General features: G+C 42.1%; 2 protein-coding genes across 3 annotated transcripts; one reads left to right on the top strand and one right to left on the bottom strand.

The window, feature by feature from the left end:
- Positions 1–151: 151 nt before the first annotated feature.
- LOC119725842 lies at positions 152–11,348 on the bottom strand. Its single transcript, XM_038197433.1, has 4 exons — positions 10,950–11,348; positions 3,695–3,838; positions 2,117–3,298; positions 152–782 (listed from the first exon to the last, which is right to left on the bottom strand). The coding sequence occupies exons 1-4, from the start codon at positions 11,149–11,151 to the stop codon at positions 661–663; spliced, it is 1,650 nt and encodes a 549-aa protein (XP_038053361.1). The 5' UTR covers positions 11,152–11,348; the 3' UTR covers positions 152–660.
- Positions 11,349–14,662: 3,314 nt separating this feature from the next.
- Positions 14,663–26,310, top strand: LOC119725841 (bifunctional arginine demethylase and lysyl-hydroxylase JMJD6-like). Of its 2 annotated transcripts, XM_038197431.1 has the most exons (8): positions 14,666–14,913; positions 17,047–17,255; positions 19,391–19,543; positions 20,252–20,448; positions 21,330–21,477; positions 21,682–21,870; positions 23,329–23,513; positions 26,084–26,310. In XM_038197431.1, the coding sequence occupies exons 1-8, from the start codon at positions 14,859–14,861 to the stop codon at positions 26,256–26,258; spliced, it is 1,311 nt and encodes a 436-aa protein (XP_038053359.1). In that variant the 5' UTR covers positions 14,666–14,858; the 3' UTR covers positions 26,259–26,310. The 2 variants fall into 2 exon arrangements, with proteins under 2 accessions (XP_038053360.1, XP_038053359.1); XM_038197432.1 differs by lacking the exon at positions 19,391–19,543 and having other exon boundaries at positions 14,663–14,913.
- The last annotated feature ends 1,518 nt before the right edge of the window (positions 26,311–27,828 follow it).

Below are 27,828 nucleotides of genomic sequence, written 5' to 3'. Positions count from 1 at the left end.
AAACTAACTACAAACGGAAATTTCCAAAAATGTGTCACTTGACACATCTATACAGGACTTTACAAATCACCTTGTTATACAGATACCTTGAATTAACAGTATTGAAAAACAAAGGAAAACCCAAAAAAACCAAAGACTTGGGACCTAAAATTGTGCTTGTTATAAGCATAACGTTGTATTAACAGTGTTCTTCTTATCAGGGTTCGACTGTAACACAAATACACTTCAAAACTCTTGTACTTCAATTATAATTGTTTCTGAACCATTTGTAGTACGACAGATAAGTAATGGGCTTGTGCCTTTGAAGATACAAGCATGGAATTCGGCACACAGTCAGAGGATGTCATGAGAACGATATTTGGCTACGGGCCATCGCAAATTGGTCCTTTGAAAAAAATATAGGTGGAATAACATGTAATGGCAGCCATTTCGTAAAATTTGGAAATTGTTTGTTATTCTTCCTAGATTTGTTCAAAGGACAAATCTGTTACAGCCAGTTATCTTTCTTAAGACATACTCTGACTACGTGGCAAATTCCATACTTGTACAGGTATCATCAAAGGCACAATTCCCCAAATATGTCCTCTATCTGCCTCACTATTGTACTATTCCTGGTATACTTTATGGATCTCACTATCTTTAGTGTAAATTGTTGTCTTTTCACCGCTCACGGTAGCGGGCACGGCACAGGTCCAACAAAAGAAGTAATCCACTGGCTACCATGGCGGCGCTATAGACGAAGAAGGTCCCGCGGAAGCTCTTTGTGACTTCATAGAGCAAGCCTGGACAGAATGGAAATAAAAGGTAAACGCACGTTTGTCTTTTTATGAGCAGAGAATATATTGAATTAGTTCACTTCTGGTGCACTCTTCTGCAATGTACGTCTTCGGAGGCTTTTTTCTGCAACCAAGCATAGCTAATGACCAAAATGCACATGCGTCAGTACCTCACCGAAAAGTTATCTGACTTTATGGAAGTTTAATTAAAATACTCATTTAAAAGTAAGACTTGCTGAAGTGCGATTAAAAGACGAAAATTTGTATTTTTTGTGGAGAATTGAGATCACACGGTTTGGAACTTACGGTGCTCGCTACATATACATGTACATGGTGTTTCATTTAAAAAAATGTTTATTTCTCGAATATGACAAAGTATTTAGGAAAATGGTAACCACCATCTTTTACATAACCATGTCTTCTTTTTCTTGACACCACGAACTCCATTTACCGTCACGGATGACTGGGCAACTGACAGTTGTCAGAGAGAGAGAGACGTTATCAGGAATGCGTTCACAGCAATGAGAACCAGGGCAGAGATTTGCGTTGAAAGGAGTGGGGGCATGTTTAAGGACAGTGGGGTTAACGGGGACAGTGATAAACCTTGATATGTTTTAGCAATTGAATAAATTACTTTGATAATGTACGTCCTGGATTTTGTTACTTTCAACATGCTGAAAACTGTCAATTGGTCTTATGGTGCACGTGATACAAGGCCATTTTTGGCATGTCAGTTACATCACTTGGTGCTCAGTCATCCGTGACGGTAAAATGGAGTTCGTGGTGTCAAGAAAAAGAAGACATGCTTATGTAACAGATGGTGGTTACCATTTCCTAAATAATTAGTCATACCGGAGGTTCAACAAAATAAGCTCGGTTTCCTTTTTTTTGAACACCCTGTTTATAGTCAGGTGATCAATTATTTCAATCACGTGACATGTATCACGCATGCGTATTATGTTATGTGACTACTTTAAATGGTAGAAGAAAAAAGTTGCTAGACGGAGTGCATAATGGGCTGATAAAAGCCGAGTCCGTGTGCAAAGAAAAAGGTTTTTGGCGCAGTTCGCAGCTGACTATCTATCTTAAAAAAGGAGACGCGGCATCAGAAAGCATTGTGGGAAGGTCACTTTCCATACAGTGCACGCACCATGTTGTCAAGTAAGTCATCACCGACCTGAAATAGAGCGATAATTGGGACTAATGATGGCGCACGGGTATTGTTTTTGTTCCAATAATTACACTGCGAAAAATTTCCTCTGAATTGTGACCTCTTGGTGGCGCCCTACATTGTGAATCGCTGATGGTAAGTAATCGGTAAAACAAAGTTGTATACCCACCTGACAGAGTGTCACCAACGGAAGTTGCCAAGCCGCCCAGGAAGCCCAACCAACCCAAGACGATGACGAACTTATCGTCGGTAAAAGGCAGATATCTCGTCAGCACCATTACCACTTGAATAACAGCAGCTATACCAGCTGCTATTATGAACGTATTGACCATCTGCCCTGCAAAGGAAGGAATGAAAGGGTCCAAGGCAAAACCCACAGCAGTAACAGCAACTGCGACCATCGCAGCAACATGGCACGAAGCCAACTTTATTTTCAAAACTAAAAGCACAAGAGCAGGACCAGCAAAACAACCAATACCGAATGCCGTGCTCAGGAAAGAAGCCTGGGTGTTCGTAAGGCCTACAGCCAGACCGTTGGGTACCATATACACTAAGATCCCGCCCAGTGAAATGCTGTAGAACATCTTTATGGCTGCCAAGAGCACAAAGTCACAGCTTGTGAAAACTTCGATACCAGTGGCTGAGACGATAGATTCGATCCACTTCATCCAAGGCTCAGGCCCTCGGACACTTTGCTCTGAGGTCTGGTCCTTGGTTTCTTTTCCGTTCATCTTGCCCTCGCTTTGCTTCGTGATCTGGTCCTCACTTTGCTTCGAGAGCTGGTATTTGCTGTCTTTCAAGATCTGGTCCTCGCTTTGCTGCGAGATTTGGTCCTCCCTTTGCTTCAAGATTTGGTCCTCGATTTGCTTTGAGATCTGGTCCTTGCTTTCTTTCAAAATGTGTTCTTCCCTTTCCTTTGAGATCTGGTCCTCGCTTTCCTTCAAGAATTGGTCTTCGCTTTGCTTTGAGATCTGGTCTTCGCTTTGCTTTGAGATCTGGTCCTCGCTTTGCTTTGAGATTTGGTCCTCGCTTTCCTCCCAGGTGTGGTCCTCGCTTTGCTCCAAGATCTCGTTCTCGGTTGACAGATCTTGACTAGGGATAGTTGCGTATATCCCAGGAGGTCTTCTAACCAAGAAACCAGCGCAGGTCAGATGAAAACCGAAGCCACCAAGTATGAGCATTGCACCTCGCCAGCCGTAGGTGTCCAAAAGGACCTGTGTGGCTGGTCCATACAGCAAAAAGCCAATTGGAGCCCCGAGGAGAGACACAAAGATGGCCAAGTCGTACTTCTCGTGGAAGTACAGGGCAAACTCTGCACGCACTATCTCCAAAGTACATGCTGCGCCCGAACCTGTCAGGAAGAAACAAAGGAACTTTCTCGATACAGGGACAAACATGTAATTTATGTTATACATACAATGAACATGTACATCTCTGTATTGACTCGGTCATTCATAGTCCGGCGAAAGGATACCTAGGTATCAAGTAGGTATTGTATTAATCAAGACTAAAAAGACAGTGGGGTCTAAGCAGTCGTGTGTTTTTTCTGATTGGTGGATCTCTGAATGTGCAGAAAGGTCAAATTGGACAACAAAACACTCTCTTTAAAAATCCAAGTTGCAAAGGAATTTGCCCGCAATTCCGAGTGGAATCATTGTTTATTACTTACATAGGTTGCATTTTAAACACTCCACAAAGTACTCATAGCATTTCATGCAATTGACTATGCTTTCCAAAGTTCACTCACCCGCAATTACTGTAAGAGTTATAGCTAAATAGGCAATGTGGTGAGTTAACGACGACAGAACCACGCCAAGTCCAAAGAGTAGGCCGCCACAAGAGATCACAAAGCGCCCTCCAACTTTCCGCGCTATACCCGAGGCCAAAGGAGCTGTGAAGACAACAAAATACATTTCATTGACATCAGGAAAACTGTAAAGAGTCGAAATTCACAATTAATTGCCAATTAATAAACCATATACTTTAATTTGTGTTATAGTTGCGTTCAATATCAACCAACCTAGTGTTCTCTTCAAATCGTCATACACAAACATACATTCAAAATCAATAACGTGACTGTATACACAGCTTAGAATTTACAGCCTACAAGTAGGATTGACTGGCTGTGACTGGTTATGTAACTTGATACAGCTTTGCTTTGACTATGGTAATTGATAAGCCAGCTGGGCCCACATCTTGCCGGCTTTCTGTTCATCCTCTGTTGATTGAGTTTATCTAGTCACAGTGCTTGCTTGACATATGATCTGACTGCTGGAGACCAGCCTGTGTAAAAGTATAGCAGGGGGAGTGGATGGAAATGCTGATCGTCTCTGACTGTCTAAATAGCAGGAGGGATAACTGTACGTGACTGACTGACTGACTGACTCCCCGAGTGGAACGTGTGAATCAGACTGGTTACATATTGCCTTGACTGACTGTCACCTGTCAATGAGGCTGTTTACCTATCTCACTGACTAATAATAATAATAATATCGGAGTCTTATATAGCGCACGTGCCAACTGCAACTATTAGGTACTCAAGGCGCTGGAGATATATGTCTATTACTAAAGAAAGGTAAATACAGTTTATGAGAAATATGAGAACCATTATGTAGCACCTTAAATTGGGTTTACAAGGTGCTGCGGCGCATATTGCAGCCACTGCCAGAAACACCGGGGCAAACCCCTTCTCTTAGCGACGTTCTTTGACGTGAATTACACAACACACGGCACCTATGGCTCTACGTCCCATCCGAAGGACGAAGCAATAATGGTAAAGTGCCTTGCTCAAGAGCACAAGCACCATGTTCCCACGGTCAGGATTCAAACCCATGTACCACGGCGCACGAGTCGATCACCGCAACCACTGGACCACAGCACCCCACCAGCTGACTGATTGTCACTTGTGACTTTTTTTGTCTGGCATCATCTTTACGATGATTGCCTATTTATGTATGTCTTGTATCTACACCACGTATAGGCTCTTCATTAGTCTGGCGCCGCTTGTTTCATGTACTTACATGGTATACGTTTCAATTGTCAAGAAGTCAGGTCTCCATCCGAATGGCGAAAGTGGATTTCTCATTTCACTCACGTTACCACTATAACAGATTATACGAACATTTTAGCCATTCTGAATCAATTGAGTACGTTTTGCACGCTATGGGACCAGCTTATTAGCTGGCCTTGTTTCATATTTTGTCTGCAAATCAAAAGTATTCCTAGAATGTTTCAATGACATTCGCAACAGTTGATTTGCGCGTTCGTGCTCACAATGTTGAAGATGTCGATATAGGCATACTGCACTGCAATCACACATTCGGGAGGCCATAGCAGAATCATTATTTTGCGCACAAAAACGACACTTCTTTTTCCAATCCTAACGTGATACAAAATACAACGTAACACGTCCAAAGTTATTGAATGGTTGGGCATAACCCGACCTCTCTTTGGAGTTGTTACGATTAATCTTTCTTTCTTTCTTTCTTTTTCTTGACAATACTTCTCCGCAGGTTTTCTCCTAAAACGGTTAATGATATGAACTTGTAACTTTCAATATATATCGACCCTCATCTAAAGTGAGGCATATTACTCTGACGTCATGATGACGTCATCAGGTGTCAAATTACAAGCACAGATAGTGTTCAGTGAGAAATACCAGACACAAAGAACAGTGTGATGACGTCATCTTTCGAAAGGGCACCCCCAGCGGCCCATTAAACAGTGTTTGCTTCCTTTAATTTGAAAACCACTCATTCAAATTTTACCGAATCGCTCCTTGATATTTTTTGATTAACCCCAAATAACTTGGCAAGGTTTAATCAGACGGAAGTTTCTTCTATGATAATTAAAAAGCCATCATATTTTAAATTTAATTTGTATCATTCGATCCATGTCGTATATCAGCCCAAATAACAATAACATTGTAATAACATTACAATGTTCACTTTTTGCTTCCAAATACTGTGACGTCATCAAATCGGAAGTTCGGTGTTATGAACATATACACTTTTATTTTCCAAATTTTCATACGTTATTTAACTTCTCAATGAACATCCACTCCGAACTAAATCAGTTTTCACTTCCCAATTTTGACTAATGACGTTATCAAGCCAAATAACTTGTATGTGTACATAGAATGTTTACTGAAATTTATCACACCGTTAAAGATGCATTTTTAAACAAAATAACTGATTGTCCTGGAAAGAATTTAATTTGTGATCCTTTGCTCTTACACAAAAATATTAATGACTTAATTGGACAGTGTTTCATAAAATAGTTTTCTACCCATCCACTCTACGTTTGTAACAACAAACGCTATTCTCTACTTTCCTTTCTTTCCTTTTTTTTTCCTTACAATGCTTCTCAGCGGGTTTTCTCTTAAACGATTTATGAAATGAACTTGTTACTTTCAATCGACCCTCATCCCGAGTGGTGGATATTACCCTGATGTCATGATGACGTCATCAAGTACAAGCGACTTTCGTTGAAAAAAATACCATCTTCTTTCACCTATAACTCTTGAACAAAACGGTCAATCTTGTTCAAACTTTGTAATCAGACAGACAATTAGCTGATAAACATTTGTTTTTGTTTTTTAAGTCAAAGTCGTTTGACCTTTCCCTCCTGGGCTGCCGGAAGGTCAAAGTTAGGTGAATTCAAAATATAGAAATTAGCCTCAAATAAAAGGAAAACAAGATTTCTTTCCATTACCGATTAACCTTGCGCAGCGTTTACAACAAAAAACTTTACAACAACTCGTCAACTGCTGCCCTCTGGGCAGCAGGTACTTTCCCGCACTACGCAAGACCCTATTCATAGCAATACAACAAAAAGCCACGTGCCAGACAGTGTCCAGACAGTTGCCATACAGTGCGCTGGAAAGATAATTGACTGGCGGCTGTGGTATGCAGTTGTATGCAGTTATGAAGGGAGATGGCTGTGTCAAGTTACAGGTCTTTGTTGATGTTTCAATGAGACTTGGCAGGAGGCCTGGTCGAAAGTTTGTTGACACGGCCTGGGTGAAGCCCTGGCTGCAAAGTTAATTGAATCAGCTTATTTGGCAAGGGTCGAATTAGCCTTGTTCAAGGCGGTCTCTCGGCTTTTTGTCGAAGGGAGATAATCGGGCCCTGCACCCACAATCAACGCGGCTATACGTGCGTGTACCACCGACCCTTGTCCGTACGAACGGTTCGGTACTAACACAACCAGCAAGCACACACACGTGAGTACGGACTGTAGGCCTACGCATGGTGTAATAAGGCAGTAAATGTAGGCCTACTATGTTCTGCGTGTGGGTGTACGTACGTACGTGTGGGGGATATACGCGCCGCGTGGCCTGTCGAACGACCGCCTTGTTGGGTCTGCAACTTCCGGGTTTAATGTCTTTCTTTACTTTTGCGTCCAGTTTTGGACGAAAATGGGCGGGCTTCAGGATATGCGGGTATGCCGTGATGATTATGTAGGTGTGACGTCGCGCGGCATGCATAATGCATTAGTCATCATGGCGTCTTCCATGTCTTTTTAGCGAGAGCGAAATGTTCGTCACTTTTTCAACAATTTGACATTGATTCGAGTTTTTCGGCTCGTGTAATGAATCCATTTGAGTGGGCAACGATCGTCTAATGACAGCATTACCTGCAGAATTCGTTGGAGCGATCAATACTGCTTCGGACAGACTGGGACTGAACGACTTTCACCCACAGCAACGGGCCGCCATTGCAGCGTTTCTTCGCGGATGCGACGTGTTTGTTAGCCTACGCGGGCTGACCAATGAGAATTCAGTATACGCGGGGGTGGTACCTCATTACCGTAATAGGTTTTGCTGGGTCAACTCATAACCATCAAGGCGTTGGGTTACGCGGACTAGCTCATGCATGTACTTTGTGTGCATGGCTGTTGTACGAGTACGTGTGTGTACGTGCGTACGTACAAGCATAGCCTTGCTGTATGGTACAAGTTACTTTCTCACTAGCAGCGTACGGGCATCGATATGTGCACGCAATTATGCCTTGCCAAGTTGATTAGGGATTTTCTTATCGGCGATTTTTTTTTCTCGGCGAATCGATAAGCCCAACGCCTTGGTCAAGGCTAGGGTCGTCATTGGCCCTCAATTTTTAGGGTTTTTTTTCAAAAAATTCGGTTACCTGGGGCCCAAAGGGCAACAGGTCACTCTGCGCAGGGTTAAAATCGCGCCTCGCCAGTTTTCCTCTCATATCTGAATGCTGAAAATTAATATTTCCACAGCGTGTAGCCACACACTTTTCTGTCGTAAAGTCAGTAAAGAATTTTATTATGCCCGTGCAAAAGAAAAAAAACATAACAGCCATTTTATGATATGATTAGCATATGTTGCATAAACTCAAACGAAGTTAGAGGCTCCGGCAAGTCTATACCAATAGTCCCAACTGGTTGTATGCTTGAGTAGCCATCAATGCAGCACCAGATGTGCGCTTCCTGATAGGCCTACAAGTCTTCTCGAGGTAAAGCAACAGGTTCAGCTGCAGGTTGTGTGATTTTCTTTGTGAAAAACACAGGGTTATGGGTGCAGGGTAATGGGAGGGGTAATGTGCAGTTCAATTATGATTAAGTCACTGTAATTAAAAGAAAATATGCCAGCCCTACATATTGTGCCAGATTTAGGCCTAATTGAGAAAGTAATCGAATGGTATCACAAAAACATATATTAATTTTACATGTATAGATCATTTAAGGCCTTATTCGTGAACACATGAGCGAGCGCGTCCCATGAGCATCCTATGGGATTCCTATGGGGTAGGACCCCATGGGAAACCCATGGGGTCATTAAGGACACCATGTAAGTTGAAATGATAATCATGGGAGATTTTATACTCATGAATCATGGATAACCCATGGAAACACGTACCATGGAGATTGCATGGACAACATGGGAACACCATGGGGATTTTATGAGCTCCATGGGAGCACCATGGGGATTTTATGGACACCATGGGAACACCATGGGGATTTTATGGACATCATGGGAACACCATGTGGAATTTATGAACACCAAGGGAACACCATGGGGATTTTATTGACACCATGGGAACACCATGGGGATTTTATGATACCATTGGAACACCATGGGCATTTACTGGACACCATGGGAACATCATGTGGATTTTAGACACATGGGTACACCTGGGTTATACTGGAGAACATGCATATGCTGCGGGAACCATCATAAACCCAATTGCACTCTCAAGTTATGGGCAAACCTTTCTTTAATTCAATTACTTATTCGCCTGTAAATTTGAATTCAATTAAAAATGTTTCCCTTGTGGTCATAGAGGTTATGAAGATTTTTTGGCTGACCATGGGAAAGGAAGCTGACCATGGGAAACTCTTGTGGATTTTCACCAATTGAACACAATGAGATTAATACATGGGACAACATGAGAACACCATATGACATTTTTGTGAGAATCGCTTCAATAATGAGTATTGTAATTGCAATTTTTTGAATGTTTCTGTTGATAAGTGAAGTCAAATGAAGCATACAGTAGATTTTATGTGGAAAATGTTTCATTCAAAGAACTTTGAATAATATTGAATTCTTGTTATTATGGTTGGAAACATTTATGAGAAAATGAATTGGGTACACTGTGACAATATGGTACAACTTGACAAGTGGTATGGGAGCACTAATGTGGACGTTGGTCATAGAGTGCATAAGTCAATCATAATACGTGGAACAATTACCCCATCGGAGTTCCATGATGTGCTTTACCTATTCGGTAAACAGCACAATTAAACACACAGGGTTAAAATAAATCAAGAGAGCTGTTATTCAAAAATACCATGGAGCACTTTGGAATCTTTTGAGAAATGATAAGAAACCATACATGGGGAAATACATGGGAACATATGTAATTTCCAATGGGAAAAAGCCAATGGGAAAACTCCCATGGGAAAAACCCATGCTACATAGTGTCCAATTCACCATGGGGTCCCATGGGAAAATTTCCCATGGGAACTACATGGTAGATTTCTGTGAGTAACGTACGACGCCATTTTGGAGGATAAACAGACGTGCATCCATGGTTATCTACGTAGTACATAGGTTCACATGTTACTACAATTCAAACATTCGCAAATGTACTAAGGTCAAGTAGAAATATATTCGGCAGGCCTGGCGTGTGATCTAGTACTTTGCTAATTAGTAATACACTGTACATGTATTAACTCACCGGCTGGTGAATTAATTTAGTTACCAGTCTCAGCCGGTATATGATGACACAGTGACTGTAATAATACCTGCAGCAATGTCCCAAGAATCATAATGATAAATTCCAGTTACAAATATGCATATCGTACGTGTTTGTACTTCACTTGTAATGTAACCCGAAGCTTCCACGAATATTTTTGGGTGGACTTTCGGTGGTGTAACTTGCAACTTCACGAACAAAATGACAAGGTTTGCTTATAATGAATAGACAGAACCGACGGGTCAGAATAAGAAAAAGGCTCATGCACAAAATGTATGAGTTGACAACATAATTATAGTCGGGTTCCTTAAAGGCATAACGGTATAGTAGGGCGTATCAAAGAGAAGGAACCACACATATGGCCCACATTAAGGGTGGTGCTACTGCATCTGCTCATTATACATTATGCATCAGCGCAATGAAACTCCAATTGTACATTGCTCATTGCAATGATTAACAATAAGTTTTACCAAATTTATTATCAATAAACATGTATAATATCCATGAAAATGGTTAAGAAATTTCAAACCAGTTTTTCTAAGCAACACTTTCAAAAGGAATGGTGTGTATAGGAATCCGGGCAAGTGATCACGTACACTTGCACGGCCCCCTTTAATGGAGAAACCATTGTGCATGTATGCTATTGTACTAAGCATGCCCCTCGACAGAGAAATTATCTGACCTATGTGTCACAATGCTGTCGCCATTGAAGGGGGCCTTCGTGATAGAAATGACAGAGTTCCCGGATTGCCTGTAGGCTACTCGTTTGCTTACTCAGAATGAACTGCACTCCCAGGTGTAGGGAATTAATGGAGCCGATGACCCACAGTCCCGTATCGAAGTCATCCTTCATGGCCGTGATAAGAACACCGAAAGCCTTCAAGCTTCCCACGATGATGAATTCTGCTAAACAGGCCGCAAATACAACAACCCAGCCTCTTCCGCCTTCTAGGTAACGTTTCCCAGACGCTGCCATAATCCTTTAGAAATCATACACACGCTGTTGGAATGCACAGTGTCATGTACAATGTGCTCCAGCTGTAATGATGCTGCAATACGTATGCAGTTGTGGGGCCTTCCCTGTTGTGTGTATCTAACTACAGATTATCAAAGTTAGATTGCCTGCCGTTTGATCTGCATGTAATTGCCCCCCCCCCGGATCTTCCTCATAAAGGACATGGGATATATACAGTACTGTACTAATACAACAAGAGACACATTGACACAAGCATGGATGATGGGGAAAACACAAAGGGGATACAAGATAGAAGTGTGCAGGCAGACAAAGAAGGAAAAATGGCAGGACAGTGAGGGAAGTGATGCATGAGGAGACAATGCGAAGTACACAAAATGAGAGGAGGAATGGTGAACATCAAAAAGGGGCAACAAAGGAGGTGGTAGAACTAGAACCAAGGTAGGAGCATATAGTTTAGTTGCACTTAATGACGGACAAGGATTGAACACAATAGTATGGGGTCGTGTGGTTGAATGGTCCGACGACGCTTAATTCATCCCCACTTTCCTTGTGTTAATTGGCGAACTGAGTCTTTGCGATAGCATAACAGGCCTATATTCCCTGTAAAATTGTATACAAAATAGGATCATTAGGAAGGTCTTACAACTTGAGGTCCGTGCATAAGGGTTTGCACTTTGCCGTAGCAGGAAAAGGATATTTTAGGGTTTTTTCAGGCTCGGCCGGAGGGGGGGGGGGGGACATTGTGCTCCCATTCTGATTTCTATTCGCGTCAGCCAATTCGACTAAAAACATGTCCGGAATGTTGGTTTGGCCAGTAATCTATAACATGACCTTATTCGGTTGCTCTGCGATGACCACAAGAGGGATTTTGACCAAAAATGAGCAAAAAAGCAGATTTTCTTGGTATTGTTATTCAAATGCTTTCAAATTCGGTACAAATATTTTTGAAGTCAATATCCATCAGATTACAGTTTGTATCAACAATTATCGCTAGAGAGCGCTATACCCACTTATTGTCCGCCAAGCTTGGATATGCTAGTATGGGCCTACTACAAATAAATATCATCAAAACTACATGTATGTCCTTCCACGAGTGATTTTACATCACAAATTCCCTGACTGATACAATAAGGGGAGTCGGGTACTTTCCTCGCCTTCCACCGCTGTCACGCGAGTTCGAATCCCGCCTGGGCCAATATGTGGATTGGGTGTTCAGTCCCTGCCTGATTCCATGGGTTTTCCCCAGAATATTCTTCTGGGCTTTTCCTCCCACCTCTAAACTTTCTCCGACCTCTAAACTAAACTTTCCTCGTTGTCTTCTCTCCACAGGTTTCGTTGGGCTTGCGAGCTTTAGTGCCTTAGGCGCTTTTGAAGAATCCTTAATTGGTTTCAAAAAAAATATAATAACGTCCTAAGATATTTTCAACAGGTCCGATATTAGCGGTATATAGGCCTAGATCAAATATTTGTCACTCGGCAGTCGGCACCCGACCGAGTTACGCTTGGCCTAATTCATTTACAATTAGTGGAAGAACTCGAGGCCTATGCCACAATTCAGGCTCAACTGATTCTAATATACAATAATATACTTGTCCACAATCCCTGACTGTGGAACTCTTAACGTCGCTTGAGGGTGTCATTGTGACGGGAACCAGTGACAAAACCTGGTTGCTTTTGACATCTGTATTGTTCGTGGGTTCCAAAACACGTGTGAATTTCACTTTGTCGTGCGTGCATTTTGCTTCGAAAAGTGACATAGATCAGAGAACGGCTTTTGCTTCAATTGTCTTTTTGGCAAAATGAGGTGAAGCGGCTTGCCAAAAGACACAACATATGGCCGACGGCAGGATTCGAACCCCTGACCCTCTGATCATATGAGTCACGAACCTACTATAGGACACACTCCCGCCCACACTTTCTAAATGTAAAAGCGTGAACCACCCGAAGTTGTCCCGGCCCCATGTGGATCTTTTAAAAGAGTAGGTTCTCTCTTTTCAGTAGAGTGGATTTCCACTATATTCCTGTCGTGAAAAAAAAGTCAAAAGATGAGCGCCTCACTGTAAAATCGGACCACTCGAAAAGAGATGTCCCCATGGGGCTCTTGGTGAGCCAGTGCGTTCAAGCTGCCATGGAAGACCACAGCGGCCAGGTGGTCAGAAATGTAATTTAATTGCAATAAAAATGTTTGCAGTAAAACTGTGCAACATGTTTAGTTATTCTCTTTCTGGATGTTGTGGCCGCCGAGTACGTAGGGCTTTGTATAGTCCGAAAACGATCGATGCCCCTTACTTTCTCACTTCTTTCCGGCGAACTGAGTCTTGCGACAGTCTATTCTATTTCTTGTGAAATCATCTTATATTAATATTTACACCAACGGTCCAATTGACATGCATAAAACAGCCACGCGCGAGAAAGTAAAAAAAAAAACAATAATGGGAAACTTTTGAGACGTTGGTGGCAGCAAACACATCAGTCCTTTTTAATTGTTACGTCATGTTTAAGCTTAAGAGCGCATGCTCAATATGACGCAAACAATGGACAAAGTTCCGGTGTATTTGCTGCTACCATAGTGTCTAAAGTCTCCTATTTTCCAAAGGGGCTCGACAACATACAGCCATCGCTATATCACTGACTAGCTTAATTGGGCCAAGATTTTTTTGTCATTTATGTGATGTCTTATAAGGGGTGCACTTATTTTGCCCATAAGGAAAGTGGTATAGGGTCTTTTCAGGTGGGGGGGGGGGTTCCGGCTTTCAAACGCGTCAGCCGATTTAAATCCCAACAAAGTGTCGCGAATGTTGGTTAATTAATGGGTCAGTAATCTGTCACATGACGCAAGTGCGCGGTAGTGAACACAAGAGGGCGCTTTTTTCAAAAATGGGCAAAAGCAGAATTGTTCGGGTATTTTATACATTTGTTATTTCAAACGCTTTTGAAATTTGGAACAACATTATTGGGAACAATCAAACAACAGTTTATACGTGTATCTAACATTACCGCTAGAGGGCGCTATACCCACTTTTTGTGGAGACCCCCTGGTCCGGTTGCTCTACATTATGACCTGCTGCTCGTACCCATCATCAAAATTATGTCCTTAAAAAAAACGAGTAATTTAACATGATCAAAAGTTCCCCGACTGATAACGTCCTAAGATTTCAACAGACTGCGGCTGCGGGTGTACGGGCCTATGTAGCCTATGTCTATTTTTTGTCCGTGCATCCGACTGCATGATACGCCTGCAAGTCCCACTCAAGTGGGCAGACCACAATCGCAATTGAGGGGTTTTTTTTACAGTATTTTTTTTCATATACAATTTAATTGTCTACAATCCCTGACTAATGGAGCAATAAAAACAATGTTCCATGCCTGCAACACACGTTTATTAATTGCTGATAAAAATAAGCCGAGTTGAGGTGTGCATTTTGCACCTTACTATATCCGCTTGAGGGCGTCCTGCGTCCTTGTCATAGTGACGGGAACCAGTGAAGAAATCTCGTTACTTTCGACGTCCATTGTTCGTTGGTTTCAACGCACGTGCGAATTTCACTTTGTCCGTGTGCTTTGCTTCGTCGCGTCGGAAGTGACACAGAGAACGACTTTCGTTTAATTCATCATTTCATAAAATGCGCTTCATTTGAAATCAGACCACGATAGTTTGTAATAGTGAGCACAGGACTGTTAAAAAGAAAAGAAGATTATTTTGTTTCATGGATGAGAAATGTCGACGGAGAATATGGGGTGCAAAACGGGCAGCACGACCAGGTACAACCTCGTCCCCAGTGCTTACTTTATTTCCAACCTTGTTTCCAATAGTAAACCCTGGATAGGAAACTTCCTTCCTGCATCCTGATTCGATACAGCAATTGGCTAGAAACTGATTTATATCGTGTACTTGGTGTTGTTACTCACAACGTGCAGTACGTGTTTTCGCGATCATTCGTCCTCGTCTTCTCGAAAATATTCATTTCCTTTCATGCCTTTCCAATTTGTTAATATTAATATGATTATGAAATGTCATACTGCATGTTGTCTCGTTAAGATCGTAACAATTTAATTAAAATGAAATCATGTTTTGGTAACTCAAGCCATGCTCGCGCTGCGACGAATTGATTCTGTTTTTACCCCAGACACCGCATACAAAAACAAACGCAAATGTAACGCACAGGCATGACAGGCAGGCACCAGACAATTCCTCATTTGCATACGTGTTCAAAAATCTTGCACATGTAAATGATCCAATACCAGGGTGATATGAGCAGGTAGTGGTGGGCGCGTACTGCTTGACACCCTGGGGACGAGGTTGGACCAGGTATTGATAATTTGATTGCAGTTGCGCACCTGCACACTTCGACTCGAACAATCATTGTCCCATGTCCAGAGCCCACCACGTACGGTCCTACTAAAATGCGTCAACAAGCGTCAACAAGCGTCAACAAGCGTCAACAAGCGTCATCAAGTTCAACGGTCGTCAACCCAGCGTTAAAGAACATCTTCAGCATTAAAATTAAAGTTAAAATTATTTCGAAAGTTGTTTTTCAACACAAAAAAGAACGACGAGTTTGTAGAGTTAGTGTTGGCCGCCATCTTGTTTTCTGAAGTTAGCCATAATACGCATGCGTGAAGTGTAAACAAGATGGCGGCCAACACTAACTCGACAAACTCGTCATTCGTTTTGCGTTGATGTTGATAAAACAACCAACAACTTTCAAAATAATTTTAATTCTAATTTTAATGCTGAAGATGTTCTTTATTGCTATTTCTACCATATAAAGCCGGTTTTGATGTTCCAAAACTTATATGGTTTGATGTGGTTTGACAACTTTTGAACTTGTTGATGCTTGTTGACGCATTTTAGTAGGACCCCACCTATATATCTCCCCAACTGTCCCCGGTTCACAAACTGAAAAGGTCATCCAGTTCAATTTGGCACTAGGCGTAGGCCTAGAACTTTCTGGGTGGAAACGTCGTGAAGAATTTAGTGTGTCATTGAACAACGTTGAAATTCAGTTTGAACTTGTTCATGTTGAAACAATAGTCGAACTATTTGTTGTGTCCGGAAATTGGGCACAATAATCGACCAATTTTTTTATGGGAAAGAATGTAGCATCCAGACGCCACTTCAACGGTTTTGTACAAACTTTATGGAGAGTCCAGAACATTTTTTAAGTATTTCTTCAACAAAATTGGAAATGTTAGGCCAAATAAAAAAAAACATGTTTAGCATCCTGCATTTTTGAAAGCTGACTACTTCGTGGTCGAGCGTCGCTTTGTGGTCGAGAAACTAGTAAACAACTCGTGAACACGCACACACACCCTTTCTTCTTTGAAGTATTGGTGTGATATTAATTAAAGGGAATATACATCATTTGCTTTTGCTGTAATTTTCAGAAATGGATGGAATTAGGGGGTTGGAAATATATAGCAAATATAGTTACACTGACTTTTTGAGGTTTTGGGTTCAAAAATGCTATAAAAACCAAGAAAAACAATCATTTTCCTGTAGTCTGGTTCCCTGACTCCATATAAGAAGAAACAGAGCAGTTTACATACATTGGGGAAATTGTAAGGTCAGGGAACCAGTCTAGCTGGCTTGTACCCGTTCATAGGTGTGTAATCGACTGCAAACAAGTGCGATGGTCAATTGGGGCCAGTATTTGAAAAAAAGCAAGTTTTTTCCAACGCTGGTCGGCAGACCAGCATTGGAAATTGATACAAAAATACCACTTTTCTTGAAAATGACAGTACACCAGGTGCCATGATTTTACAGGATGCTTTACACTGTCATTCACTAACAGTCCAGCAAGGTATTTCAAAATAATTTGGTAGTTTTATTTTTTGATGTTTGCAAATGTTGTATTTTCCCTTTAACAAGAGAGTGTCTTGCTTTATCAACAGAGCTCCGGGATTACCACGATTGGGAGAAACACAATTACCATCGAACCTTTGACCTGTCGACCCATGGCATAACCGAAGGTGTCGCCCGGGTTGACTCGACCAAGATATCTCTGCAGGAATTCATCAATAATTTTGAGAGACCGTCGATTCCGTGCGTGTTGACCAATGATCAGACGGACTGGCCGGCAAGGGAGAAATGGACGCCAGAGGTAAAGAAATCTTGCTGTTGGTTTTGCGTTGTCCTTGGGCAAGCCACTTTACCCCAACTTGCCTCTCTCCGCCTAGGACTAACGGGTACAGGTATTAGTTTTGGAGTGTGGAGTAGTGGTTAGGGTTTGTGACTCCTAAGGGTCAGAGTTCAAATTCTGCTGTTGATTTTGTGTTGTCCTTGGGCAAGCCACTTTACCCAACTTGCATCTGTCTGCCCAGGACTAGCGGGTACAGGCATTAGCCCTAACCCCCTAGGAGGGTGACCACTGCCTCAATATTTCAAAATCCTCTGCCAATTCAGGCGATTCACAATGCAGTGCGCCACCAAGAGTTTGCCATGGAGAGTCAACTTTTCAAGTTTACGGTCTACAACACATGGCCCATTTGAATGAGTGTCATTACACAATTTGAGCTAATTTGTTATAGATTTGGGCATAGCATTCTGCTGCCTTATAAAAAATCACCATATTGATATAAAGAAAAGAAAAAGGCAAACATATACTCGAATCATATGCTTATGAAACTACTGACCGGAAAAAAAACGAACAATTTCAAATGTCCCGTGCTGCGAATTTGTCGACCATCTCCCACAATGCACTGGGAAAAAATGAACTCTCTGTGGCAAACTCTTGGTGGCGCACTGCATTGTGAATTGCCTGAATTACTGCTATGGGTTTGAGGCAGTGTGAGTGGCATTTAGAAGCAGTGCAGATGAAATACGAGAAAAACACGGCTGATTTATGCAACTGAATATAACCAATGCAGGATATGGCCTACTGGCTTGACGTAATGCATCCTCCACAAAAAAAGCAATACATCTTTGCCATTCTTCCTCAATCCTCCAAAATCATCCAAAACTGGCAGGATGATTTTGGAGGATCAACATGTACATGATTGACATGTACATGTACATGTATGGCTTTACGATAGACGTCAGACACACAAAGGGAGAACAAAAGATTCGTTCAGTCCTCGAACGTTGGGTCATTTCTTGAAAACGGTCCTCGATTGTACGGTAATGTGCTTAGTCTATGGGAGAGTGTTATTACAGGGACAAAGGCAAACACAAAGCATTGTCCTCGGGCGTATAGAAATTCATGACTGCGTGTACAGTACAGTGTATACACGTACAGTATAATGTGTTATAGTTTGAGTATGCACTGCAGGGTAGGCATTACATTCACTGTGTGGACTTCCGAACAAAAGAGGTCCACATAAACCAGGTAGAGGCGACGTTGTGTGGACTTGGGCAAGTCCACACAGTGTTTCCCCATTTCTGGAAAACAGGTTTAGAGGCATTTTTAGGTTAGGTTTATCCATGGCAAAATGAAGAGAATCACTAAAAGGGATCATAGAAAAACAATTGGGTTCAAAGAGTTTTCACAGTTTGAGAAAAATGAGTTTTTTTCACTGTTTTTTCTTAACTACACGAAACCAAGGGAATGTCCACACATGGTATGTAACGTAAACATCAGTGCGTTTTGCATGTGTACAGCCGGTATAAAGCTACATGTATGGCTAGTGATGTGTGCCGCTGATGCAGTACACCCTTGTAATCAAGGCTAGCGATGGACTGGCAACCATCCATGGGGAATAGAAATGTTCTCAAACAGTCCATGCCACCATGACAATGGGAGATACATGTAAACGCTTTCTCTGATGGGCAACGTTGGGTTGGTAAGGTCCAAAAAAAAAGTCTCCGGTTTCTGGTATTCGCGCACGTCGGCAAAATGAAAAAAAGGGTTTTTTTCAATGTAAGATGATGTCTCAAAACGGCCAAACTCACTGGTTTGACTGCAATCCTGCTGCTGCACAATTTTAACCTGTTTTTAGATGGGTTTACGATCGAGTATAAGCTTTATGTGGCCTCTCTGGACTCCCATATATATTTGAACTAAATTAAAGTCGGGCACCAGTTGCAGTCATCGGTCGACATTTGAAGAAGAAAAAAAGGTACCAAAAAAACAGAAGCGCCGCCGCACCACTTTTGGCGCAAGATCCATACCAGAAACTGAATACTTTTTGGGGGGCCTAACAAACTTACAACATGTACTTAACTCTTTCAAAACTTTGCTACATGTATTTATCACACTGAAATGTGAATACGATTTCTGTTTTTTTGCTATTTTTTTAGCGGCTAGCCAAGAAGTATCGCAACCAACGTTTTAAATGTGGCGAAGATGACGAGGGTTACTCAGTCAAGATGAAGATGAAATATTACATCAAATACACGACCAACAACAGAGATGACAGTCCTTTGTACATCTTTGATAGTAGTTTTGCAGAGGTACTTGTAAATTATTAAATGGTCTCCAAATTAAACACCCTTACTTTAAAGGTTTTATACAACATTTGCTTTCGCTAAAATTTTCAGAAATGGTCGGATGTTGGGGTTTTACAGCAAAAATGGTTACACTGACCTGTTAAAGTTTTGTGTTCATAGATGCTGAAAAAAAAACCAAGGAAAAGATGCTGTTATTGTAGTCAGGTTCCTTGACCGTACTTCAGATGGAACAGAGCAATTTATAGATGTCTGGATTCGTCAGGTCAGGGAACTGGACTAACTGACTTGCACCGTACAAACAAAATGTGGACTTAATTTGGGAAATTGTCCCCAATTTCCCAATTCATTTTTGGTTTCCCTTGACACTCTCGAAAGTTGCAGTTTTCATCATAAAGTAATACAGCTCAAATTGCCACATTAACGCAGTGATGTGGTAGTATTATCGCGCTAATCTTTATGAACTATCTGAGCAGAAACTTCCAAGATTTTAATTTTGGGTTGGGTTTCTTTAACAGATGCGCAGGTATCCATCTTTTTTTTTTGCAATCGGATACTTGTAACTTGTAACGTACTACCCATAAATGTAATTGACAATACATCTTTTCTTCAAATTAGGTTTTGCCCTTCACCGACATATAAACACTTTATATTCAGTGTGTTATCTCCCGAGTGGAAGTTGGACCTTTTCTTTTTTTTATTATCCAAAAACAGCACAGCAAGCAGAAACAGCTCCTCAATGACTACAGTGTGCCCAAGTTCTTTCGCGATGACCTGTTCAAGTATGTCGGGGAAGACCGCCGGCCGCCGTATCGCTGGATTGTCATTGGTCCCGCCCGATCAGGCACTGGAATCCACATAGACCCGCTGGGCACCAGTGCTTGGAATGCACTTGTCAGCGGTCATAAGAGGTAGGAATTTTATCAACAGTGCTGAAAATGATCCACCAGGTTCGATTCGGTTCGGTTATGGTTCAGATTTTTTTTTTTGTGAACATCAGTTCAGTTGGGGTTTGGAAGCACATGTACAATGTACACTGAAAAACATACATACATGAACGTTTAATTCGCCAGATCGCGCCGTAAGTCGGCTTTTATAAGTCGTCGTTTCGCATAAGTTAGCGTGTTACTTTCGGTCCCCAACAAAATGCACAACGAAATCCTTTGTGTAAATCGGCATTCATAAGATCATGCATTGGTATCTACTTCCTGCACTACGGTTGCGGTAACAAAATACATGAACTGACTGTGCCAAACCAGTGCGCGAAAGCAATAAGGGGTTTTCCGAATACATACAATACTGCATCGTGCGCAATACCAGTAACCCCTCTACCCTGCACGCATGCACTCTGTCTATTTTGGGGGTCGTCTTATTGATGGATTGAATGATTCAGTAAATTTTACCATGCGTGATCTCTTAGAAATACTACTACTACATTGTACGGATTATGCACACCGAAGACAGGCAATCGTGGAGCTTAGCCCACCAATCAATGAAGATGAATGCAGTGATTTGTTACCACGGTAAATCCAATCATCCTTGAGTTTTGCAATCTGTTGGAATATGTTGCTTGAGTACTGTACTAGTAAACTGAATATGCTTTACATGGGGTCAGGCATACCACCATAATCAGAGTCCAACAGTTTGGGTGTAGAGTGTACCATATGGTGTTTGATTTTGCAAAAGTGAAGAAGGTTCCTAGTAAATCACTCAAGGGGTGAGGATTGAAGGATAAAAAGAAAGAGTGGCCCGTAACTATACAATCCCTCAAATTGTTGCCCTTTTTCCTTAGGTGGGTCATGTTCCCAACTCACACACCTAAGGAGCTACTGAAAGTCACTCAAGAGGAAGGGGGCAGACAGCGGGATGAAGCGATCACATGGTTCAACGTCATCTACCCACGATGCAAGCTGCCCTCGTGGCCTAAAGACTGCCAACCGGTAAGAAAAGCCCTTTTCACACGTAGCCCCAAAAACTTGCTTGGTTTGAGAAACAAATTGTGATTCGAAATCATTTACATTTGCGTGCATCTGCGCTAGTCAACCCAGATACGTATTTCTTCTATTTTGACCTGGATCTCGGATGCATGCAAAAAGGTTGAATGTGCACACAAATACATGTACAAAATAAAATTTATTTTTCAGCTTGAAATCATTCAAGGACCAGGAGAGACGGTCTTTGTCCCCGGTGGATGGTGGCATGTCGTCATCAACCTAGACATGGCCATCGCTGTCACACAGAACTTCAGCAGCCAGACCAACTTTCCCACCGTCTGGCATAAGACGGTCCGAGGCCGGCCCAAACTGTCCAAGAAGTGGCTTGTTGCACTCAAGGTAAGTGCTCCCATTAGCATAGATCTGTATTACATTGTATAACATTGTATAGCATTGTATTTGTTTCTCAATGAATCAATATCTTTAGAGCTTGGATGGTGATGGGAGGAAACAGGGAGTAACAGGCAGGGCAGTTTGGGGCAGTACAGGGAGTAACAGGCAGGGCGGTTTGGGCAGTACAGGGAGTAACAGGCAGGGCAGATTGGGGCAGTACAGGGAGTAGCTGGCAGGGCAGTTTGGGGCAGGACAGTCATGACAGCAACAGGCAGGGTGGTTCGGGCAGTACCGGGAGTAACAGGCAGGGTGGTTTGGGCAGTAGAGGGAGTAAAGGGCAGGGCAGATTGGGGCTGTACAGGGAGTAACTGGCAGGGCAGTTTGGGGCAGTACAGTCATGATGGTGGGTAACAGGCAGGGTAGTTTGGGGTGGTACAGGGAGTAAGAGGCAGGGTGGTTTGGGGCAGTACAGGGCGTAACAGACAGCGGTTTGGGGTGGTACGGGGAGTAATAGGCAGGGTTGTTTGGGGTAGTACAGGGGGTAACAGGCAGGGCAGTTTAGGGCAGTACAGGGAGTAACAGGCAGGGCAGTTTGGGGTGGTACAGGGAGTAACAGGCAGGGTAGTTTGGGGTGGTACAGGGAGTAACAGGCAGGGCGGGTTGAGGCAGTACAGGGAGTAACAGGCAGGGTGGTTTGGAGCAGTACAGGGAGTAATAGGCAGGGTTGTTTGGGGCAGTACAGGGGGTAACAGGCAGGGCAGTACAGGGAGTAACAGTCAGGGCAGTACAGGGAGTAACAGGCAGGGCAGTTTGGGGCAGTACAGGGAATAACAGGCAGGGTGGTTTTGGGCAGTACAGGGAGTAACGGGCAGGGTTGTTTGGGGTGGTACAGGGAGTAACAGGCAGGGTAGTTTGGGATAGTACACGCGCACTAAAAGGCTGATGATTGGTTGGAATTTTGCTACCCTTTTGGGGTAGCAAAAATCGAGATTATAAAGAAAAACATCAGAAATTCTTGACAAGTTGGAAAAGGCCCTCGTGGCTTCACCACTCGCGTGTGTGGTCTCCTGCTCTAGTCACTTTCCGTTTTTGCCGCTTTGTCTAATGCTGGCAAGTTAAGTCATGATGGCTTTGGCGAAGGGCTATACAGGGAGTAACAGGCAGGGTAGTTTGGGGTAGTATAGGGAGTAACAGACAGGGCAGTACAGGGAGTAACAGGCAGTTTGGTCAGGGGCATGAAGGGCATAACAGGCATGATGATTTAGGGCAGTGCAGGGGCGGTTCAGGGACAATGATCCCTCCAATTTTAACATGATTTTTAAACACCGTAGTGTGTTATAGTTTTTGGTCCAAAACTGATGAACAGGGGTAATAATTGTGAAGCCCTTTGAGACCTTTTGTATAAAGTGCTACATGTATATGGGCACCAAACTATTATTACTATGATGACGTGTTTTGATACAGAGAGAAAAGCCGGAGCTAGCTGCCATTGCTGATCAGGTGGATCTGTCTAGACCCTCTGGTCTGCAGTCAGACAGCAGCAGCTCATCGAGCTCCAGCTCCTCAAGCAGCGACAGCGCATGCTCCTGCTGCGGTCACAGCGCTTCAGACAGCGACAGCAACAACGAATCAGACAGACGAACAAAGAGGTAACGTATTGAGCCTGTTGGGGAACTGTAGAGGGCGCTGTTTGTTCTTACGCAACAGACCGATCCATTAAGCCCGCCCTGTGGTGTTCTAACCAATCACAGCCGTGATTTACGTCTGATATACAGTGTGAGTCAAAAAAACCTATACACTTTTAAAATTGGCCATAGTTTTTCTCTTTAGTAATATAGATAAGATATTTTCTAAGATATGTACTTTTAGAGTAACTCTTCCTGCTTCTTTTGGTGACATTTTCACTGGTTTAGTTTTCATGCATGACTGCACAGGAGACAATTAAACGGGTCGGGTGAAATCTGACTTGCGCAAACTGGTCAGGACTGGATAAGAAGGAGACAATTTAAAAGAACACAACCATTGTCTTGGTTCTGGTCATGGAATGCATAATCAGTTTAGATTTGTTGATCTTGCTTGCAAGAGTTTCAGTAGGCAAATCTGGATGACCTCCAGGAAAGGATAACTCGTGAAATTGACATTCTCAGACAAGACAGGGAGGTGATTCGCCGTGCTGTTGCAGGAATGATGCGCCGTGCCCAGCTATGTGCATTGAACGAGATGGTGGCCATGTTGAGGACTAAGACACCCTGGAATTTAATTGCCTTTTTAATTTAATTGAAACGTTTTAAATAAACACGAAGTTTAAAAGCTAATGAAATCCTGTTTTGTCTCTTTGTTAGACAATGGTTGTGTTCTTTTAAATTGTTTCTTTCTTATCCAGCCCTGGCCAGTTGGCGCAAGTCAGATTTTGACCACTTTAATTGTCTCCTGTGCAGTCATGCATAAAAACTAATCCAGTGAAAATGTCACCAAAAGAAGCAGGAAGAGTTACTCTAAAAGTACATGTGAAAATATCTTATTTATATTGCTACAGAATAAAACTATGGCCAATTTTTAAAGTGTATAGTTTTTGTTGACTCGCACTGGATGCATGTACAAATTTCGGACATGCGTACTGCGCATATGACGTGTTGCTGGAACATGCAGTGTGGCATTGGAGAGCAGCACATGTTAATTATTCCCGGCATCACTACTTACGCATGCTAATTTTAACGAATATCCTGGATAGCTGTCACTCAGTCCACACAGTCCTCATTGTTCCTGAGTGACTGTCACTTAGACATTGACTTTAGGCATTGACTTAGACATTAGACTTGCTTCAGGCTCACATTGGTCCAAAACTTTGAAATAGAATTACCCCATAACACCAATGAATGGGCTATATCTGGCCCATCGTGTAGTACATACACATGAATGAAAAGACAGTGAATAGCCTTTCTTAAAGCTACAGTCCATCATTTGTAATTAGTGCATTTTGTTCGTTTGAAGCAATAAAAGTGTTCAAAATCTAATGAAGGATACTGAACAACTTACTTGATGAAGTTTCAGCTCAGCTTCAGCTTCATATTCCGAGAAACACAGCATTCTAGGATCTCAATTTAAAATCAAAAGTTGCTAAATCATGTTTCGAGTTGTTTTGAATTGCAGCTTTACGCGATGTTGCGCACTGATCCAACGAATTATAGCAACCGCGCGCGCCTGTGCGTCGTTCCAATGCTTGTGCGCGCTACGCCAAATAACAAAACGAACAACTAATTTAAATTTTCCTACGGTGCTTCTTAAGAAGCACCGTTGGAAACGCCTTCTTTCGTTGATTTCTTCAAAATGAGAGCTTGCCAGAAAGGATAATTTCACTGGGAGTTTAGTCCCCTTACTATCTTTCAACCAAGCATGTTTTTCAACAACAATTACGCCGGTTACTTTTTTGGAAAGCTGCAAATGATGGACTCGGGCTTTAATCGATTGAATGGAATTTTGTCCTAGCTTTACTTGGCTTGCCAAGTCGGTCGCACCACGAACCGGCATATCTCGATTTTTTACCAAAGTGAGTTTTTTTCATAAACGTCATTATTTCATCAAAGTTCTCATTCTCAGAAAGTTTCATTTCGATCTGAGTTCTAATTAACTAAGAACACTTAGTCTGTGCGGCCTATCTCTAAAAAAAAATCAAAAATTTTGCACCATGAAGTGGCGTATCGGTACACGCTAATTCACATAGTGCTATGACGTCACCGAGGAGCGGATCGACATGAAAAGTGTGAATTTAGCGTTTCACAAAGCGACGTATCTCCGTATCTGGCCCCAGCCACTGTTACGCGCGTTGTACGACATACGATAAACATGATAAAAATCTGTTTCACGAAGTGACTCGTATCTTGGGAACTGAATTTCTCAAAAACTAAGCAACTCAGATGCACACGGGTTGCATACATTAAAGTTCAATCTATAATTTACTAGCAAAAACGAAACAGCTTGAATTCTTACAAAGGGAGTATATGGAGTGAGCCTACAAAATAATGACCAACTTTGAATTGGTTTTTCTCAAAACACACAAAAAATGTGATACGTCGGTTCGTGGTGCAACCGACAAGTTAAACATGTACGTCCGTCTTTGTGCTTTTCCTGCTTTGTTTTGAGGAAATTTTGTCATAGGAATGCTCAAAGCGTAGAGTCCATGTGGCATTTAGTTCTACCAATTTTGTTTCCCTCTGAATAGACGCAAAGTGTCCATGTCTGCAAGTTCACCAGACAGCGCCCAGAATGAAGAAAACATTGAACAAACCGGCGGGAAATACCTTCAGACATTGCACCAATCACCAATGTCGTCTTATCCCCAACAGCCACATGCCCAGCCAGTCAGCCAATTGGGTGGAGCGTACCACAGCAGATAATGAAGGCATGTAGTACCTGTGTGTGCTCTGTATGCATGGTGCTACATTAAAACACATTCAATCAAACAAATGTTAGGATGGACAAGTTGTAAAAAGTAAAATCTTTGTTTTCTGACAGAAAAACAAACAAAGTGGAATTTAGACACCCATGTTGGGTACGAACAATCTTTCTGTCGAAAACAAAATATAACTTCAAAGTATCTTTGAATTACCAAACAAAGCCAAATATAGCAATGGCAGCAAACTTATATCAAGTAATGTAGTTAGAATTGTAACAAAATATGCACTTTCGCAAGTATTTCATGGATGGCGATTACTAATTTTGGATTTCTAAAGATTTTTTCCCAAGTACACGTAGAGCAATTTTGTTCAAGAGAAATCTGAGTGTTATGTGTAGTAGTATGGAAAAGGCCTTACATTTTTTTGGTGTCTTTACATACATTGTATGTGTTATGTGGAAAACTTTGAATTTGATGATTAACCCTAACCCAATAGGCCCTCTGGCTACCTCAATCCTGCAAAATCCTTCAAATACCACCAAGGAAAAATTGGATTCAGCGTCAATCCTCCAAAATCATCCATTATGTCTTGAATTTGGTCTGTGGAGGGTGACCACTGCCTCAATCCTCCAAAATCCTCTGCCAATTACTGCTATGGTTTGGGGCAGTGCGAATGGCGTTTAGAAGCAGTGCTATGAAATACGAGAAAAACACAGGGCTGATTTATGCATGGCTGAACATAACCAATGCAGGATATGGCCTACTGGCTTGACGTAATACATCCTCCACAAAAAAAGCAATACATCTTTGCCATCCAATCTTCTAAAATCATCCAAAACCGGCAGGAGGATTTTGGAGGATTAAGGAGGGTTAGGGTTAAGATACATTAAATCTTATTTGTTAAGAAGTAGTCACATGAGGATGCTTCATCAAATTTGATTGGTCAAAAGTAGTCACATGAGAATAGTTCATTGTATCTGATTTGCCAAACGGTAAGATGTGGCATCTGATAGGTCAAAATGTAATCATATGATGGTGGCTATCAAATCTGATTGGTCAGTTGTCGCATAATGATGGCTCGGGAAACACAGTTGGTTAAAATGTAGTCACATGAGGACAACTAGATAATTTTGATTGGAAAAATACACACATACTGTAAGTTGCAATGTATACAGATTTGCATGTAAAAGTTGGCTGCTTGTAACGTTCACAAAGTGCACATATTTAACATGCTTCTGTGAAAGTGTATTTGAATGAATTTAATAGAGGTTTTGTTTCCAATAATGACCAGTGATGACTCACAAACACCGAAGTGTAGCTACAAATCATAAACTTCACAGCTGCAGTTGGTTCTCAGTAACTTAATACTTTAAAAGCAAAGTGAATTTTATGCCATAACATCAGCTCAAGGGCAAATCCAGAGAGATTACTGGGGGGAAGGGGGGGGGAGGACGTGCAGAAGGGCTCTCACAAAGTGAAAAATGATGTTATTTGACAATTATTGTCACTGCCAGGGGTGAAGGGGGGGGGACTTCTTACCTCCGCCACTGCAGCGGCTACTGTTTCATTGT

The sequence above is a fragment of the Patiria miniata genome, unplaced genomic scaffold, assembly GCF_015706575.1.
Source record: "Patiria miniata isolate m_02_andy unplaced genomic scaffold, ASM1570657v1 HiC_scaffold_19, whole genome shotgun sequence".
Taxonomy (NCBI): domain Eukaryota; kingdom Metazoa; phylum Echinodermata; class Asteroidea; order Valvatida; family Asterinidae; genus Patiria; species Patiria miniata.
The sequence above is the reverse complement of the archived record's forward strand: the minus strand, read 5'-3'. Positions and strand labels throughout refer to the sequence as shown.

Excerpts from the sequence above, each read along its gene's own strand:
- LOC119725842 (XM_038197433.1), bottom strand. The coding sequence starts at position 11,151 with ATGGCAGCGTCTGGGAAACGTTACCTAGAAGGCGGAAGAGGCTGGGTT. Across the intron at positions 3,299-3,694 it reads AACTCTTACAGTAATTGCGG|GTTCGGGCGCAGCATGTACT; the intron begins GTGAGTGAACTT and ends TCTTCCTGACAG. Across the intron at positions 783-2,116 it reads CGTTGGTGACACTCTGTCAG|GCTTGCTCTATGAAGTCACA; the intron begins GTGGGTATACAA and ends CATTCTGTCCAG.
- LOC119725841 (XM_038197431.1), top strand. The coding sequence starts at position 14,859 with ATGGATGAGAAATGTCGACGGAGAATATGGGGTGCAAAACGGGCAGCA. Across the intron at positions 14,914-17,046 it reads AAAACGGGCAGCACGACCAG|AGCTCCGGGATTACCACGAT; the intron begins GTACAACCTCGT and ends CTTTATCAACAG. Across the intron at positions 20,449-21,329 it reads CTTGTCAGCGGTCATAAGAG|GTGGGTCATGTTCCCAACTC; the intron begins GTAGGAATTTTA and ends CTTTTTCCTTAG.